The following is a 19080-nucleotide window of genomic DNA, read 5'->3' as shown; positions in this document are numbered from 1 at the left end:
GCAGACTAAAAAAACTTTAAGGTGGCTCATTTTTGACTGAAGCCATTGCACTTCGTGCAAGAGACTTCAAGACTTGTTAGCCCAGGAGAAAGACGCCTTTTACACAGCTACTACAGTACTCACCAGGAACGAAAAACAAGAATTACAAAATCTAATTTAAAGGTCACTTAATCCAGAATATCTGAACAATCTTTAGATATTAAAATGAACCACTCTAGCCCATCCCCCATTCCCTTGGAACAGGGACCAAAATTTAGTATCCTTATCTCATCTCAAAGGAATCTGATCACTATCAACACCACTCCCTGGTCAATGTTTCTTTGTGACTTCTGATGTTTATACAACAGATGCATATAGTGTATTCGTGAGCACTGCCAGCTTTCCAAATGTTCATGATGGGCAATATCTGCCCCACTGTCTTAAGAGGAGAGTTTCTCATCTGATATGCAAGACAACAAGCAGGAAGGCAAAGTTCCACAACAGACCACTTTTATAGGCAGCACAGCAGAAGGAGGAATTTAGTAAAAGCAGAGAGAGCCTCAGGAGGCAGGTATGAAAGAAGCTGATATATATATATATATGTATATATATGTATATATATGTATATATGTACATATATGTATATATATGTATATATATATATACACACACTTAAGGCTGGTTGTAGCAGTTACTTGGAGAGAACATGAAGTTTGGTAAAAGAAGTATGGTCAAAATCACTCTGAACCACATCTCCTTAGAAGACCAGTGATTTCTAATTACAAACCTGCAGTTTATAACATCCAAAGTAAAGAGCTTCTGGGTGCAACAAGGACACTAAATAAGTAGGAATTATTCAGCTTGATGAATGGGGAACCAAGTGAACATTTCACAGCCGTACAGTAACATGCAAGCTGAGCATTTGAAGGCTGCTTCCAGACTGAAATTGCAGAAGAAGCACCTGAGTTTGCTCCAGAGAACCGACTCTGGTACAAAGCGAGGTATTACAGGTCAGTTCAGGGGCAAATGGTGAAATGGCAGTGGGAGTTCACAGTCGTGACTGTTACTGCAGTTTGAGTGCTAGAAGTTTGGTTAAACACTTAGACCAAATGACAAAAAAAGAAAAAAAAAGGTAGATGTTTATTCTTTGCTACACACCAAGACAGGTAGTTCCTGCTCTAAAACACACTGCAGAGACAAGTCTCCCCTTCTGCAGCACAGACTGACTGCTAGTTTATGACAGTTTACATTTACAGTTACCTCTCGCTGTAGTTTGCGTTTCTCTGCTTTCAGTTCATCTTCTACTCTTTCAGCATTTTCAGCAGCAGTTTTATATCGGGCTACCTGACCTTCCAATCGTATTACCTAAGGGAAAAGCAAATTTTCTGAATTAAACAACTGTACAAAAGGAGTTACTCCAAAGCTTTACTCTTAGTTAAGAGTGAAGTTGTAGTTTAACAATATCCAGAGAGAGTTGCTAGATTTTATTTAATAGAAGAAAGGCGTATTTTGAGGAAAAATACATCAAAGAAGGCTGGCCACGGTAAGTATCTCCAGACCTTTTATACATATCCATATTTAATACACTTCCAGCAACAGAAAATAGAGCCCATTTACTAAATATAGCTATTTATGTCAGCAAGAATATTGATGACGAACTCTGGTCAAGAGCAGTCACAATTGAGCGGTCTTGTACAAAATCCACATATACTACCTCATACACCAGGAGCCATGTAAGAATTGCCAGTAACTAGGCACATGAAAGTATTCTGCAGAGTTTGTAAAATACTTTAAATATACATTTTCCTTTGAGAGTTTTTCATTTGGTGAAGATGAATACTATATTCACTTTTCCCTATAGATCAATGCAAGCATTGTAGTCTTCATGACTTGACTTTGACAGCTTTGATGCTGCAACAATCCTACGTTTTATTTTAAGGGAAGTCACGTTAATCAAGACTTCCTTTTTCACAGAATACAATACACTCTTTGCATTCTCACCAAGAGTAAACAAACAGAACAAACCAGGAACTTACATTCTGCTCCAATGCCGTTATCTCTTGCTCAGACTTTGCTAGTTTAAATTTGAGATCACTGATCTGTCTGTTGGCATCTCCTAAAAGAATTGCAGATTTATAAGAGATGTCAGAACAAATCTCGATAAGTCTGTCGTAAGATTTCCGTGCTACATAAATCTACTCAGGGCAGCAGGACTGTAGCTCTCTGCCTTGGGTCTACTTCTGTATCAGTGCTGGCAGCTAAACCCACTCAGCGCCTAGCAGGTAGGAGCTATCCCCAATCTCATCTGATCACTTTCTGGCCACTCTGAAAGCAGAATTAACCAGGTGTGACAGGGAACTTACGCCCAGCTCTCCTGGGTAACATATGGAAGATTTCCATTTGTGTTCTTGTTCAAAGGATAATCATTCCCTCACCTCTAGGAGAGGTGCATGGCTGGCTCCCAGTTTGAAGCTCCCTCAGAACCGAAGGCTCGTGTTTACTTAGAGCTACGTGTTCATTGTACAGACACGTTCTCTCACTCACATGCAGGACACAAAAGTTCTCTTAAAACCAAAATGCAGCTCACTTTGGAGGTCAATCATGTGCATATCTGTCCCATTTTCCAGAACTTCATCTTCTGATTGTGCATTCTCCAGCTTGCCATTCTTTTGCTTTTCTTCCAGTTGACCCTTTAATTTTTTAACCTGAAAGACACAAAATAGTTCTTAAAACAAGTACGGTAAAATTGTGGCTCAGGACTCAAATTCAATCAAGTGTTATGAAACTTCTAAAAAACTAAATTCCAAAAAATCCTTTGGTACAAAATTTCCTGGAAATTCTTTTGGCAAATAACACCATAGTTTAAGTATCAGTACTTATGCATAAATTCAGGACCAAGAATAATAAGAGGAAGAAGAATGTTTTATTAAAAAAGCCATAAATGTTCTGTTGGCACATTCATATAAAGCGTTCTTAAAAACCCCAAACTGTGATTGATTGTGCAGGAAATCCCAAGGCCAAGGATACAGTCCATAAATGAAAGCACAGAGCATCCTGCAGAGAAACAGATCAGCTAAAATGTTTTGAATAAGGATTATATCCACTATATCGTGGTATTAGCAATAATTACTTTAATTGCTATTTACCCATCTCCTGTAATTCCTCTAGCATTCTTTCCAAATTGGTCACTACCCACAGATCCAGCAATTAGGAAGGCTAACTCTTGGAAGTAAAGTTTGCTTCTGTAATTTCTGAATCATAGACGTTTTTCCCTTGGCCTCACCTAATCCAAAGTATTTTTTCAGAAATGGTCATGATGGAGATTTAGGTGGCTACAGACAAATCTGGAATATTCTGAGCGCCAAATGTGTCTTGTTAGCAACATGAAACAGGCCCCGTGGGTCATCTATTTCATGCCATGAGCTAATGCACAGGAGAAAAGACTCAGGGGGAAGCATAAAGTCCTCAGCAAGAGCACAGCACACATGCTGAAAGACAATGGTGTATATGTTCTATAATCTGTATTAGGGGCATTTTGGTTTTCTGAATCTTTACTGTTTTTATCATACATTTAGTTAATGCACAGCATCTCAGTTTGTGTGTGATTACCTGGTCTAGTAAGGATTCCCGTTCATCAATGAGTTTCCTCAGCCTGTCTGAAAGAGAAAACCGAAAGTTCAGTGCTGATTTAAGTGAGCCACGCGTTTCAGAGCGTATCTGATATGACAATGAACCGTTAAGGTTAGTGAAACTAATGATGAAGGTAGTTATGCACGTACCACAGGAAATGAGGCCACAAACAGGACTGGGAAGGGGCTGCAGCCAGGGGAGGTTATGTCATTCTCACAGAGCATGCTTGTCACGGCAGTAGCAGCACCCAGCTGCATGCAAAGAGGCTAATCTTCTACGTTAGGTTAGCATGCAAGAACTCTAGGGTCAAACACAACTGCAACACAAAATCTCACAGATCTTTACAATTCAACATCATAAAAATACGGTAAACACCTGTAATCACAGCTAAGCACATTCTCTACACTTAAAATCCTCAGTTCTTTTACTAAACAGCATGACAATGACATTGTGTTATCCCCAGCATTATGACCGTGAAATTATTTTTATTTCAAACACAGCAGTCTGGTAAAACATTTTCTCTTTTATCCTTCAGAGTAAATCCTCTCAGTCAGACATCAAGAAGGCAACGGGCAATCCGGACCAACTGTTGTGGCGTTAGACTTGAACCTGCAAGTGCTACAGATCAGCACGCAGATGTGTGGGCATTGATTAACAAAGTACACAGTACAGAATGAGACAACTGGAAAAAAGAAATAGAGGCAAGTAACCAAATCCCTTGTTTCTTCTTTCCTATCAATGCAAAATGTGAAAGCATTTTAGCAAGAACTGTACACAACAAATCTTTACTCACAATTTTTTAAATCACTAAAATCACTTTACCTCATTCATTAACAACCTTAGTTTGTTCAGTTACCTCAATGGAAGTACACTGGAACATAGCCTTCAAATGTTGTTATTAGAAGGGGGTATATTGACCTCAGACAGGTCTTACTCCACAGCTTTGACACGTGTGTTTATTGTGGTTTTATTTGGTTTACCTCCCTTGCCAGCAAGCAGTCACTGCTCAGAACCAAGCCAGGGGGTGTGCAGAGCTCAACTCCACATCTAAGGTCTTGCCTGTTACTTATTAAATTGTTAAAATCCAAAGGTCAATCACAGGAAAAAAAGACTTTTGTAAACTCAAGGCAAGCAATTTATAAGTCACAGACAGAAGAATGCTGGGCTTTTACCAGGTAAACTGGCTGGATTTTCATGTTGACAGACAAATATTTTTGAAAAGCTTTGAAAATCATTTTAAAATACAATACGCTGTTATCCTCGTTCATTGTTAAATCCCTAACAGGCCAAAGTCTTGCGGTTCACCCTTTTTTTCTTGTTAACACATTCAATAAAGAGAATAAACAGTCTGTATCAACCAAGCCATGGGGAAAACTGAAGTTTCCAAATGAAACTCTATCTATTTGGCAGACGGGAGCAGTCCATTACCTAGTAATTCGTGGTAAGTCATTTCTCTCCTGTGTATCCAAGTTCCCATGTACCAGCAGTCATTCTAGAGCATGGAATAAAACCTTTACCTTGGCTTCTGATGCAGTACTCAAATACAGACCGTAAAGTGACATCCCAGTCAGCAGTTCTACACATTCACTTTGAACCTATCTTTTTTATTAGCCATTTGTAACATGCCCAGCATTGTTACACCTGAGCACTGATGTGGGAGGAAAACACATTCATGTTTTTGTAAACTAACAAGAGAAAAATATCCTTTAAAAGAATAAAACAGTTTCACATACTTATATGGGAAGCTGAAGACAGAAATTCTGTAAAAATATGAAGGTGGAACAATGAAGTCCAATGAAGAAAGCAAGGAGGGCAAACACTAAAAGGAAAGTCGTAGATATTCAGAATGAAGATAGAATTGGGTGTCGCAGGTCAGCAGAGATCAAGAAATGAAGTTACATAGGATTAGGAAAGGACTGGTGCAGAAGAAAATCTGGAGGCCACTATAAAGCTATCCCAAACTCGCAGACTCTAAAGGGGCCAAATAATCCACCTTAATCCTAAAAGGAAGTCAGCCATACATGCAGCTGAAATACTTTTATTACCACAACCACTGTTGTGGGGTGAAATACGTCCGCCTAATGAAAGGACACCTCCAGTACCCAGTAAGGAAGCACATCATCTTCACCCAGCCTCCTTCCCTGCAAAACCAGTGTTAGCATTTTGGGGTGAACCTTCAAATTGGGTCTCACCATCACTTCTCTCTTCCCTCATGATGGGCATCTGCATCACACTAGGACAGATGACATGCTGGCAGCAGGATTTACAAGATCACAGAAAATACTAGTTTGCTAAAATTGCTGCTTATGTAGAAAAGCTTTCTGCATGTGTAGATAAAGTTCTTCAGTTTCATGTATCCTACAACCCCACACTGATACATAAAACTTACTTTAGCTTTAATAGATCTTTTCATAAAACTTTATTTTTGCTTTTAGGAGACATTTTTCCAGCAAATCAAGGATCTGAGAGCTTCTAGAGCTATATGTGGAAAAGAACAATGTTCTGAATTAGCACGTGAAGCAGCTAATTACAACTCCCATGTAAAACACTCATTATCCATGTTTCAAATACGAAGATATTACAACGAATGAATACTCTGAAATTCATCTCAGTGAGATTTAATGTTGGTAAGATGATTTCCAACCTACCCAGTGCACCAGTTCATGGCTTACATACACAAAACAGCTTAACAGAGCACTGCCCCAGGAGCTGGGGACAATGCCATTCACCCAGGGAAGTGAACAGGACAGACGGGAGTGGCAGCTGTGGCTATCAGTGTCTTCTGCTATTGTGCAGGCCAGTTTAAGGCACGTGAGCACTCTCGTTACTTGGGTAATGCAGTTGACTCCAAGTATTGCTAACTATGGTGCTGCTTCAGTGGCAAAATTGACCTAATATCCCCTAATAACCCACAGACAGTTGATGTCTCTTCCTATTTTGAGGAAATTGTGGCATGAGAAGCTGCTATTTTTAACTTTAATGGTTTGCATGGTCCAACAAGTAATTAATGTGGATGCAACTGAAAAGGGTAAAGTGTCCATGGAGGGTGGGAAGGCAAGCAGTGAGGGCTGCGTCCCATGGAAACACACCAACAGCTCGAGGGAGCTGGAGGAATCCAACAGAAGGTGGGACAATATTGCTTCTCTGGATACATCAGCTTATCATGGGAAAGGGAAAGGGAAAGGGAAAGGGAAAGGGAAAGGGAAAGGGAAAGGGAAAGGGAAAGGGAAAGGGAAAGGGAAAGGGAAAGGGAAAGGGAAAGGGAAAGGGAAAGGGAAAGGGAAAGGGAAAGGGAAAGGGAGTCTTGCACATTGTGACCCTGTGCTCACTACAGTACTCCTTGAGCTGGCTGCCTCTGCTCAAGACAAAATGGGTTACATTGCAAAATCAGATTCCTGGTTTTAGTTCATCTCATGATTTCTTGGTTTCATTGTAAACTCCCTTAAAAGTTTGAATTTTGCTGTCTTTGAAAGTCTAAAACAATGCAAGGGACAAGATATATCCATTATTGCATTTGTTAGGGATATCGCAGGGAAAGCATGAAAAACGGTTTTCAATTACGTAACTTTACAAGGCATCCATTTGATAGGTATTTCCTCCTGAGACAGTCCCCTCCCCGTCTCTCTAATGCAATACATTTTGTTCAAAAGCTAACTCGCATATAATATTTGATTCAAACTCTGAACACATCATCTTGCAGTTCCTTTTATCTTTAAGCTTATTTACCAGAGAGACCTCCCCCTCTCCCTTCATGTGCATACACTGAAGAAGAAACTGAAGAGCTAAGGAACACCAGGACCACCTCCTTCTCTGTGGTACTTGCCCAATTCCAGAAGTCAGGAACCGGCTGCCAACACTGGCACCGAGCAGCTAACATTCAAGGGAGGACTTATAGTACATAAGCTGTTCATCGCCTGCCCGTGTTCTTGTTTCTACTGTAGTTTCATTGAGATTTGGCAAGTTACTGTGGGATAAAAGCAAGCACACGAACAGTTAAGACTAGAGTTGTCATTGTTTCTTTCTGTGACTTGCCGTTAAAAAAGGACTTCTCTTATAGATGCTTTTTTTTCCTTGAAGTGGAAAAAAAATAGTTAAAAATAGGTCACCATTACCTGCCCTTCAACCATCCAGAAGCACTCCTGTTGTGTTTCTAACTCCTGAAAAATATCAGAAATGCTGGCACATGCCTAATTTAACTGAAAGTTGATCGTATATCCATCCACAAGGTTAGGTGACGCCTGGCAAGAACATTTAGTTATACATATAACTGTACTTAACATTTAAATATAAATACCTTTAAATACTTTCAACATTAAACCATGTATTACAGTAGAACGTGGCAAGGGAAAAATCTTTATTTAAACACTACTACATGGCAAGGAGAGATGCTTTAAAGATTTGTGACTTTTTAGATTAGCATTTAGTGTAAATGCTTAACAAAACCAACTGCTAATACTTACAGAAACCATACTGAAGCTGTTCTAAGTTGGAGAGAAGTCATATGAAAGGAGTTAAAGGTTTATAGTTCTGTCACAGGTGTGCTGCTATGGGTGCCATCGCATTCACTGACCTCGAACCCCAAGGCTGCCTGTTCCTAACGGGACAGCTCCACTATCTATGCAGCACAATGCAATACATTTAAGAAAGCTGTAGAAATGGTGTTTGTGAAATGATACGGATTTTAAAAAAATATTTATGCAGGTTTATAAACAGTGCTCTGGACAGGCAATTTAAAGTAGAAAATATGTTTATTTCAATTATATACAGCTCAGTACATTTTGATATACATCTTGAAATTTTGCAGTCTGTTTGCAATCCATCAACTTTGTAACATCAACACAGACAGAACTTTCTACAGCCCCCCTCCCGACTGCTCAGTTTGCATTCCCTTTGGATGTTCACTGCTTAACACAACTTATGCAAAACATGCTCTTCTTCCCAAGCACTACAAAGGATGCATGGAATATAACAGTGAGTCGAAGTGCCTAGTTCAAGCCAACAATTCAAAGTACTCCAGCTTTTCAAATAGGCTCGGGGGCTAGTATAGAAAACAACAACAGTCTTTGGTCTAACACCCAGTAAGGACTAAGACATCCAAAGTTATCTTCTCTCCAGAAAAAGAGGAAAGAATTTTTCAGAGAAAAAAACATTCTTTCAGAATAATATTTTGGAAAATATATATATATATATAACGCAATAAGGAATGCAATTTTAAACAAAAACCTTCTTGGAAAAATAGGTATTTTGTAATATTCATAGCTAGACAGTACTGGACAGCAAACCTAAGCACACGTTACAGTGTGTACTGATACTTGCTTAGGAAAAAAAAACGTTAGACATGGTGTAAAAGGCCTATTGTGGTGCAAAGTGCCTCAATGAAGTAAACATATATATTTGTTCCTTTTAGCAACCTGCACGCTGTACTTCCTTCAAACTGTGTATTGTTCCTCCGAAGTGTTTAGACTAAGTGGATTCACAGTGATTGATACTTTGGAATACGTCCATATTAGAAAGATACAAAAGGTGGAATGACATTATCTTGTTCCACAGCAACAAAAAAATTGGTTCCTAGGCTATAATCATTCAGCAAAAAGTTTCAACATTAGATCTCAGTGTTGCTGACCTACTGAGTTCCTTCATGACAAGGCGTTAACATACTGTCGATCTAATGCACATGGAAGTACATTCAGATAACCTATCATTATAGTAGGCTAGAAAGTAGGAATTTCATATAAAAGTTCCTCAGTAGCAGTTATCCACACTAAAAGTACTTTAATTGCAAGATAGACCGCATAGCTTATTTGTGAAGCTTGCTCTTTTGGTAACATTTAACCTGAGACACAGCAAAACCAAACCCACGCATGATTTTTTGTGGCTAGGTACGTCAGTGAATAACTTAATAGTTGCATCATTACCATGTATATGACCTGGCAGTGTATTATGATGAGAGTTACCTATAAGGAAAAAAAAAACCTTAAGAGTATTCCTATATTCCTAAGGCCTGATTTGTTGTGCAAAGTGCATGCTTCTGTACTGAGACTAATCAAATGGCATGTATCTCGTGTAGCCTGAGATTTTTAACTTAGGATATTGTACAGTCATCTCTAGATTTACCCTTAGCCCTTCTACCACCTTGCAAATCCTCTTTGCTTTCCTCCCTGTTACTGTAAGCACTTTCCAAATCCTGTTCTGAAACATCTGGTATTTTTTCCACTTCATTAGAATCTGATGCTTTACTTTCATGTTCCAACACATCAGCCTTCTCATCAGTTTTCAGTGATGATGCTTCCCCTTGCAAGTGCCCTGCTTCTCCAGACTCATCTCCTTTCTTATGCCGTAAGCTGTCATCTTCGGTCAAGGGGACTTCGGTTTCTATTTCACCTGTTCTTTTTCCAGCTTCACTTGCTTCGACAGTTTTTTTGACCACGCCATTTGCTCCATCATCCTCTCCACTCTGTGTATCAGCTTTCTCTCCATCAGATTTTTCATCAGTTTTGAGTATCTGTTTTGATTCTTCATCGAAGTCAAATGCGTCACCATCATCTTCTAGTCCTTCCTCTGCTTGAGCCTCCAAGCTAACTCGCTCACTAACATTTTCATCTATCTCAGCTTTCTGTGCAAGACAATTATTTGCATCATCCTCAGGAGCAAATCCATCACCATGGGGGTTTGCTAACTCTAACTGTTTCTCATCTTCTTTCAATATTTCTTGATCAGCTTGGTTTTCACTAGTTCCACTAAGATCTACAGTTAGCTCCTCTTTAGATTCACCTTCCTCTTGCTTCGCTACGTTTTGTGCTTCACCTTCCTCTTGCTTCGCTACGTTTTGTGCTTCACCTTCCTCTTGCTTCGCTACGTTTTGTGCTTCACCTTCCTCTTGCTTCGCTACGTTTTGTGCTTCACCTTCCTCTTGCTTCACTACATTTTGTGCTTCACCTTCCTCTTGCTTCACTACAGTTTGTGCTTCGCCTTCCTCTTGCTTCGCTACCTTTTGTGCTTCGCCTTCCTCTTGCTTCGCTACCTTTTGTGCTTCACCTTCCTCTTGCTTCGCTATGTTTTGTGCTTCGCCTTCCTCTTGCTTCACTACGTTTTGTGCTTCACTTTCCTCTTGCTTCACTACGTTTTGTGTTTCGCCTTCCTCTTGCTTACCTGCATTCTGTGCTTCATCTTCTGAAGAACTATTTTTCTCTCCCACTGTATCTCCTGTTGTGTCTTTACTACACTGAACTGTCTGAAGTTCCACCTTTGGTTCTAAGTCTTCCACCCATTCTGCCCTACTTTCCTCTCTTTTCCCAGACTCGCATTGTATTTCCACTTCTGATTCCTGAGTTTTGTCATCTAAAACCCTTGGGTCTGAACTGCTTTCCTGAGATGCCATTTCTTTCACAACGTCTGGGCCTGGCTCTGCCTGCTGCAGCACTCTTCCTTTCACCTCGGTAACAGAGCCCACAGACTCTGCAGGTGCTTCCTCCTGCTTGCCTGCTCCTGCAGAATCTGAACACACCTCCAAGTTTTCCATCAATACTTCTTTCTGTCCGTCTTTCTCAGCAGCTTTAAGTTCTGTTCTCTCTTGTATATTCTGTTCCTCTAACAATGCTAAATGAGCATCCTCTGAAGAAGGTGGCTGAATGCATGTGTCATCTCCTCCCTCCTCTTTTTCACTTTTATCTGCTGGGACACCACTTTCATGGGACTCTTTCCCCTCCGAACCCACAGAATCCCTTTCTGTTGCCTGCCCCTGAACTGCATTCCCCACCTCATCTTCTTCTTCAGCTCTATCACCTCCCTTCTCATCAGCTGTCCCATCAGTGCAGTCTTTGCTTTCAAGGAGCTTTTCCTCCAAGACATTTGTAACTTTGTTCTCAGCACTTTCTTCCACATGCTGGAGTGTCTCAAGGTGACTCTCCACATTTACCTCTTCGCTCAGGGAGTCTGCTACTTCAGCCTCTGGTAGCCCTGGCTGGTCAGAAACAAACTCACAGCTTGCAGTGTCAGCTGCTTGTTCCATGTCATTAGCACTCAGTGCATGGCTAGTTTCCACATCCTCTCGTTCTTCCTGTTCTGGAGCAGCTTCTTCCAGTTCACGCTCTGTACCTAAGTCTCTGGGCATTTCCTGAGGACTCTCAAAATCCTGACCCTGCACTGAGCCCACCTCTGAAGTCTGATTTGTCCTTGGCTGTGAGTTACTGCATTCAGCCTCCTCGCTAACAGGCTGTCGGGCTGCTGTGTCTGCTGACTCTGTCTCCTTTCTCAAATCATCTGCGTCACTATCATCGTTTGAAGAAGCATTCCCTGACACAGGTTCTGCAAGGCTTTGGTTTTGTTCTGTAAGCCTACTATCTGGTAACATCGCTGTTGACCCGGCATCGGTTTCTTCAATCACTTTTTCTGCCTCTGTGTTTTCATCAGCATGCAATGTCTGTACTTCCTGCTCCTCAGACTCCTCTTTGTGTTCCTCATGCTCAGTATTCTGCAAGATTTCTCTTTTCCCCACATCCTCCAAAATCTCATTTTTCATGTCCACTTCATTGGCTTTGCCTAAAAGACCATTGAGAAAGTTGAAGGGACCACACCACACCACTTACCTCCCCACTTATAACCCGAAAGAGAATGAATCAAAGAACAGGTTAATAGAAGATCAGCCTTTGCCAATTACGTGAGGCAAAGCAGCAATTGAATTAGTAAGGGTATGGGTTTGTTTTCTGATCAGTGAAATTCACCACCACCACCCTCTCAAAGCAAGAAAAGTCTCCAGTGCTGGCCTGTGTTTTTGTAAATTAAAGGACGTTTGCTCTTGGCTGTGTGAATTACAGCTCTTGTAGTTGAGAACAACTTTGTTTCAAGCAGTGCAATTTAACAGTAATATTTGCAGATGTAACACTAACACGAAAGATTATGCTTTCTCAGCAATATGCTCTACAACTTCAACCTAACACCACTCTGTGCATGCAGGAGTGTGTGTCTGATGCCAGTATAACGAAGTAATCACAGATTACCCAGTAATATTTTACTCCTAAGATCATAAACAGGCATCATCAGTGTTTATGTGTATATGACAAAGACTGCGAATATAAAATCTGATTGGCAAGCAAATGTTTCAGCTGTTTAACATTACCAACACAGATCAAAGATCAAGTACTTAATGCCCCTTAGAGCCACTTCATCCTCTCAAGGGAAAGGGACTTTTTTTTTTTTTAAGCACTGTTTCTTCCAACATTATTTAGGAGCAACAGGTATTAAAACAACGATTTTTGTGTGGCTTCAGCAGTTAGCTTTTGGGTCTATGGTGTACCTGCTTTCAAAAAAAAAAACAAAAACAGAACAAGGAGAGATAGAAAACATTGCATGTAAAATTTTCCCTTACCTTGGTTTTGGTGCTCCATATTGTTTCCACACACAAATTGAGTGAGGAAAAAGCAGCCAACAGCCAAAAGCAAGATAACTTGCACTTGCAATGGTTGGCTGCCTGTTGCTGTTTACTAGTATGTCAATTTAGAGCAGCAAGAACAAAAAATGATTTCCCTTTCGTTCCACTAGTATAGTAGCTCTCTGAGTGATCATTCATTCTAACTGCCTAAGGAGGAAGTTTTTTTTTGCCAGCCAGATTTCTCCTTCCTAACACTATCCATCTCACAGTCGTGTTCTGTGAATTTAACGGCATTATTCCTGTTACAACGAGTACAGATGTGGAAGTGGTAATATTAACTGCTCAGTAGTACTAGATACCAAGAACAATGAATTCATGCACTAGTGTTTTTTAACAGTGCCCAGCACTGTTCAGCAAACATTGATAGTTCTCAGGTATATAAATGAACCAGCGTAGAAGTTCTTTATGCAAAACTGAAATGTTTTTATTTTGATTCTTTAAGATACGTGCAGAAAAATATCGAGCAACAGCAGGACAATTTTCAAACTCAGGGTTTGAATAGTAATCTGAGTGATTGCTACTTATCTGTAATATGTAGTATTTGTATTCTCGTCCTTTGTCACCTTGAATGGGGAATGAAGTTTGCCTTTGCAGGAAACTGCACAACATACTTGGAGTGATAATAAATATCAAGCAGAAAAATGCATATGTGATGTGATGCACAAGTGATTCGACAAGTAGCATGCTGCGTGATGTGTTAATTGTCCCACTAACAAATGCCCAAACTCCAAGCAAAGATGAATGAGTAGACAGATGGACAGAAAGATAGGAAAGGATATACAGCACTTACCTAACATCCCGTCCCCTGCTGTCTTTAACGCCTGTGCTGTGCCTTGAACAGTTTTGGAAGAATCCAAGTGTCTTTCGTTATCAAGTATGTCAGATGACTCCCCATTGGTAGCTACGTCAGAGTCTGGGATTATTCCATGTTTCTACAGAGAAGCAAAAGCAACGCTTTAAAGCCTGCTGCTCAATAAGAGCAGGAACTGTTCAGATGTTCTTGTCTTTGACATTCTGAATAAACAACCACTTCGATCACTCCATTAAAAATGGCTGGAAGTCAGAAAATAGCACAGAATATTACAGTTCTCTGATTAGCCAGCATCGCAGAAAGCATGTGATACCAGCTCTTTTTATTTATTTTTAAACTTAAATCTGCTGCTTAAAGTGTTCCTCGGAGACGCGTCTCCTATAAAAGCAACAATTTAATACTGAATATAACAGTCTATGCTAAGAGCTCACAGTCGATAGATATTAGGGTGAAGGACTATCAGAAAATTCCCGAACTGGCAACTTATGAAAATAGAGTCCTTGGTACTGAGCTAGATTCAATTTTTCTGCAAAAATGTACAGGAGGTAAAAGTCAGCAGTTAAATACAAGTTTTTCTTATTCCTCTTGCATACCTTCAGTTGCTCCTTCAGCACAACCACTTCATCTCTAAGGTCATCCCGCTCACTCCTTAGGGAATCAAAGAAATCTTTCTGCCTCTCTAACGCCTGAGTTCCCAACACAAACAGAGGGCGAGGAGATGTGAAGAAAGGAAGGAAGACAAGTAAAGAGCATGAAAAGCAAGTGTAAACAAGAATGAGCAGATTTAAGATATTCAGGGATTCATGGAAGTGGCATGTGTGAAAAAGGTAAAGTTCACAGATTAAAGGATCGAGCTTACATACACACAGATAAGCCTCAAATCCAAGAAATTCACAGCTTATTCAATAATCAGGCAGTCCCAGGACTTCCTATTGAAGACACTCAAAGCCCGAGCCTTCACGAAAGATCCTTCAAAGGAGGACCCACTTTCCATTCTTATCTGCTGGATGAGTTAATTCATATCCAACGTACACGCTGAATACACAAGTCCCACGTGCTAACAGAAGAGCATGAAAGCAAGCCTGACATTTTAATAGTCTATTATGGCCTGTTAATTTCATGGGTTACTGTGATAGGTGCAGCACATTTCAATTAACCAGAAAACTGCCAATAAGCTAACTTAAAACTTTGGGATGTACCATGTGCAAATGCAAATTTTAGTACTGAACCTCCTGATATTTCTATATAAACGCACAGTAACTAAAATCACACACTTTAGTTTCAAATTGCTAGAAGTTACTGGACATCACAAACACGTATGAACTGCCAGATTTCTTTCCCCTTCTAAGTTCAGAAAGTCTTCAGTGTTTGTTGTTGAAAAGAAAGCCATGGTTTTCTTTAAGAGTGGGTTTCCATTTGGCTTTGACAGGAGGTGGTGGGAAAGGATGAGAAACAAGAGAACATTAGAGACTTTCATCCCCAAAGGCCATAAAGAGTTCTGTTACTTCGTAATCACACTCCAGTTTCTGCTCAGTCTGCAGATTAAATCTGAATAAGCAAAAAGTCAGTGCTGATGGAACTGCATTACAAATAGCACTTCCTTTCTCGATATAGCATACACAAATGGAGCACCACAGCAGATAAATTATCCCAGGTTTTGAAATCTGACCAGCTGCTAAGTTTTTCTTGGATTTTATATTATTGAACAAGGACAAAGTTTACTATTTGCTAGTTCACTGGTAATATACTAAGACAGCCACACCAAGCAAAGCCACTGAGAAGGATTTTCTTTGTGAGGTTTTACAAAAGCAGTATCAGCTCAAGAACACAACGCCACTCTGAACACATTTCAGGAGTTGACAGTCCTACCCCTATTTTTTTGTCTTTCCACTCTATTGTCTCCTGAAGATCAGAAATTTCCCTGACATAGCTCTGCTGTTTCTGTTGCAGCTGTTGGATTTCCTGAGAGACAGGAGCAAAAGAAGAAGACAGAAAGCAGGTAACAGGTTAACAAAGATGGTCAAGATTGCAGTGATGCCAAAGAATGAAAAAAGTCAGGTGCTGAAGTAAAAGGTTATCTACGTGCACAATTTCATGATTTCTGACATCTCAGCTAAAGCTACACTTCTGAAGACAATCTTACTATTCAAAGATGACTTACGAAGTTAGATAGTTCCATGTTTCCTCTACATCTCCACTAACGGCTGTTGAAAACACAGCTTATTTCACATTATGGACAATGCAAAAAGGAAATCTATCTTCAGATAATACTTATGAGAGTCTTATTTCTGTTAGTCAGCTCTAAACCTGTTCGGCCTGAAACACGAGTATTTCTTCAGGTGAGAAACCTGAGCAGGGAATAAAATTCTCTATGCCTCACCTTCTACACACCTAACTGGGAACACACCAATCAAAGAAGTCATTAAACAACACAACAACAAAAAAAGGTGAAGTTACTTACTGCAAGCATTTCTTCTCTTTGCTTCAAAGCCTCTTTGACTTCCATGAACTGAAACTGCAATATGCTATGAGCATGCTTCTCTCTCTCAAATTCCTGTGAATGAAATATTCATGAAGTTTTTATTGATCAGAAATAGCACCCAAGAAAAACAGAAGAAATAAAGTCCTAGCACAAAGAAAATGCTTGCCACAATTCAATGCCTGAATATGCTTCTAATTACAATCCCAAAAGAATACTTTTTTTTTTTTATGTCTGTTTTGTCGTTTTTCCAAGAAATTATTATTCCCCCAAATATGGAAGTGACAGACATCATTTAGGCAGTTTCACAATTCGAGCAGCAGGCTGCCAGTGAATGGTTTATACACCCAAGTCCTAGTGACTTCACAGAAGAATGGATGGGAATGTAACCTGCTCTCCTGACATAACGCACTGAACAAGTTAGGTAGACATTTAGGAGTTAAACAAAAAAAACACTACCAAATCTTCCAGGAACTGTGTGTTTCACAGTGTGCTATAGTGAAATGTCCCCAGGCTAAAGAGCCGATTCTGAGAAGCTAGCAGGCCACAGGTTTAACACCAACTCACTAGGTGTTAGAGAATTTGAATTCACAAAAAACAATTCAGCACTCAGCCACGTAGCTGCCTGAACTATGTAAGCTGCACAACTCTATTCTGAAGGGAGCTTCATGCATTAAAATACTCCGGAAGTAAAAAAAGGAATCCTCCAGAAGTCACTCCAAACAAAACCTTTGAATTTACTTCAAAGATGGAATATCAAAGGACATATGATACTATCAGCATAACCTTACCATATAAAACATTTCTTTAATTCTTCAGAAATTGCTTTATAGAACAGACATTTCATGAAAAAGTCTGTTTGTATGATCACAAGCACATAGCATGCTGCTATTCCACTCACTTTAACAGCAACTAAAGCAACAACTTATTAAAAATCTCGAATAGTAATTTGTCTGGCTTCTCCCAAAGGTGTCTGGCCCCCTCCCCAAATCCTTCACAGTTCAATAACATGCCACAGCTAAATACATACTTTACTTTTTTCTTCATATTGCCTCCTGGATTCTGCCAGCTGTTCTTCTAACTCTAACAGGGCATCCTTCAGGGTATCTACTTGGTACATGAAATTTGTTTTTTCATTGTCTAGTTGAGCATTTGACACCATAGCCTTTTTATATTTCTCTTCAACTTCGGCTAAAGAGTCCTGCAAAGAATAAACATCCACAGTCAGAGGTCAGTTATACACACTCTGCCAGCCAAGACCTTGAACAAGAAAACGAAGTGCTAAACCACAAACCTCCTGAGCACTCCTGCTGAAACCGGTGCTAATCACGTGCAGGAGAGCCTTACCAACTGTCCCAAGGTGAGGATAACCTCCCTTGTGTTCCCACAAGCCTTCTGGTAACAAGCAAGAAACCTTACCTTAGGATGGGTAAAATGCTTCCTGTTCTCTGCCGCTTCAGCTCCTGCTTTCTCAGTGTTTTCTTCCTTCTCCCTCCTCCCCCTGCCCCTGCACATTGGCAGCTCAAAGCAGCTGCTGAAGATGGTAAGTTGGATTTTTTTTTTTTTTTAAAGGTAAACTGGCCTTGATTTAAGATCAGTTTAGGTAGTGCATCATTAATGAGCTAGGCTTTAACCTAAGGTGGTTTAGCAGCCAGCTCACACAAATTTCAGGGATCCTTTCAGTGTGAGGTAGGAGACACTCAATACACTAACTCAGGAATTAGGATTTGCAGTGAAAGCTGCGGTTTTTGTGACCTGATGCATCATTTTTCATTAGGTTTCCTATATCGCATTCCCTCTTTACAAATTCACTCTAAGAAACAACTCCCATTGCCTTGAAAACCCTCCCCATCAACATGAAACGAATGTAAGATACTGAGAGGTTTGTAACAACAATGACAAAAAGCTCTGGCTCATCTTCCATGCTGTGCAGTCAAACTTGCAGTGTTTGATTTTAAAACAGAAATAAAGGATGTACGTAGGCAAAACAGTGCAAATAGGCAAACGTTGATATTTCAGTTCACACATCAAGCAGTTTCTCTTGGGACTTCAGCAATATTAGAATGATGCATAAAGTAAAGGTGAGATTCATATACTTCCCTTTCCTTTCCATAAACAGAACAGGGGATGAGAGTGGTGAAACTATCACAAAAATTAAGTCTGAATTGGTTTAGTTTATATTTCTATTGACAAATAAGAGAATTTGTCTTCGGACCTGTATAAATTCATGTCCTTAAGCACAAATTGTGTTTTGGTGCACTTTCCAGCTCAAGGATGAGAAATATTAAGCACAGGAAAGCAGTCAGAATTTGGCACCAGTGGTGGGATTAAATCTCAGAAATGAGCTGGAAAGGAAGTATATGCAAATAAGAAGTTAACTCCTTCAGCATGCTAAGTTTTGTGTTATAAGCATCAGGTTCCATCACACTGGGTTATCCCTGGACATTAAGCACACTCTTTTACTCCAAAGCAAAGCCAGAATTAAAGACCACTTTTGAAACCCAATGTGGCTGAGGTACAAGTCACCACAAAAGGCAGGTCAAGGGATGCAAACCTAATTTTTTTATGCAGTGTGACTATTTTGCTACATCTGCTACACACTGATCAGGGGGGAAAAAAAAACCAGGCTTTACAGAAAAAAGGCCAAGTTACTCTTTTTTCCATTGACAACTCTTAAGATGGCAATAACTGCACCTGTTGCAGCACTAAGCTGATGACACACACAGTAATTCACACCGATAAATGTTGCATTAC

General features: G+C 40.0%; 1 protein-coding gene across 17 annotated transcripts in view; it reads right to left on the bottom strand.

The window, feature by feature from the left end:
- LRRFIP1 (LRR binding FLII interacting protein 1) overlaps positions 1-19080 on the bottom strand; it is a 104898-nt gene that overhangs the window by 3525 nt on the left and 82293 nt on the right. For 9 of the 17 annotated variants that reach the window (XM_083841409.1, XM_083841408.1, XM_083841395.1 and 6 more), the window contains 9 exons: positions 17357-17527; positions 16309-16401; positions 15717-15809; positions 14441-14533; positions 13827-13968; positions 3589-3635; positions 2567-2684; positions 2016-2095; positions 1240-1344 (listed from right to left, as the gene is read on the bottom strand). In XM_083841409.1, coding sequence (XP_083697535.1) covers positions 1240-1344; positions 2016-2095; positions 2567-2684; positions 3589-3635; positions 13827-13968; positions 14441-14533; positions 15717-15809; positions 16309-16401; positions 17357-17527 — 942 coding nt within the window. Of the gene's footprint in view, positions 1-1239; positions 1345-2015; positions 2096-2566; positions 2685-3588; positions 3636-8338; positions 12148-13826; positions 13969-14440; positions 14534-15716; positions 15810-16308; positions 16402-17356; positions 17528-19080 lie in introns of those variants that run through there. The other 8 variants (XM_083841393.1, XM_083841402.1, XM_083841403.1 and 5 more) reach the window with 2 other exon arrangements.

The sequence above is a fragment of the Anser anser genome (assembly GCF_964211835.1).
Source record: "Anser anser genome assembly, chromosome: 6".
NCBI classification, from domain to species: domain Eukaryota; kingdom Metazoa; phylum Chordata; class Aves; order Anseriformes; family Anatidae; genus Anser; species Anser anser.
This window is presented reverse-complemented; position numbering and strand designations above follow the sequence as displayed.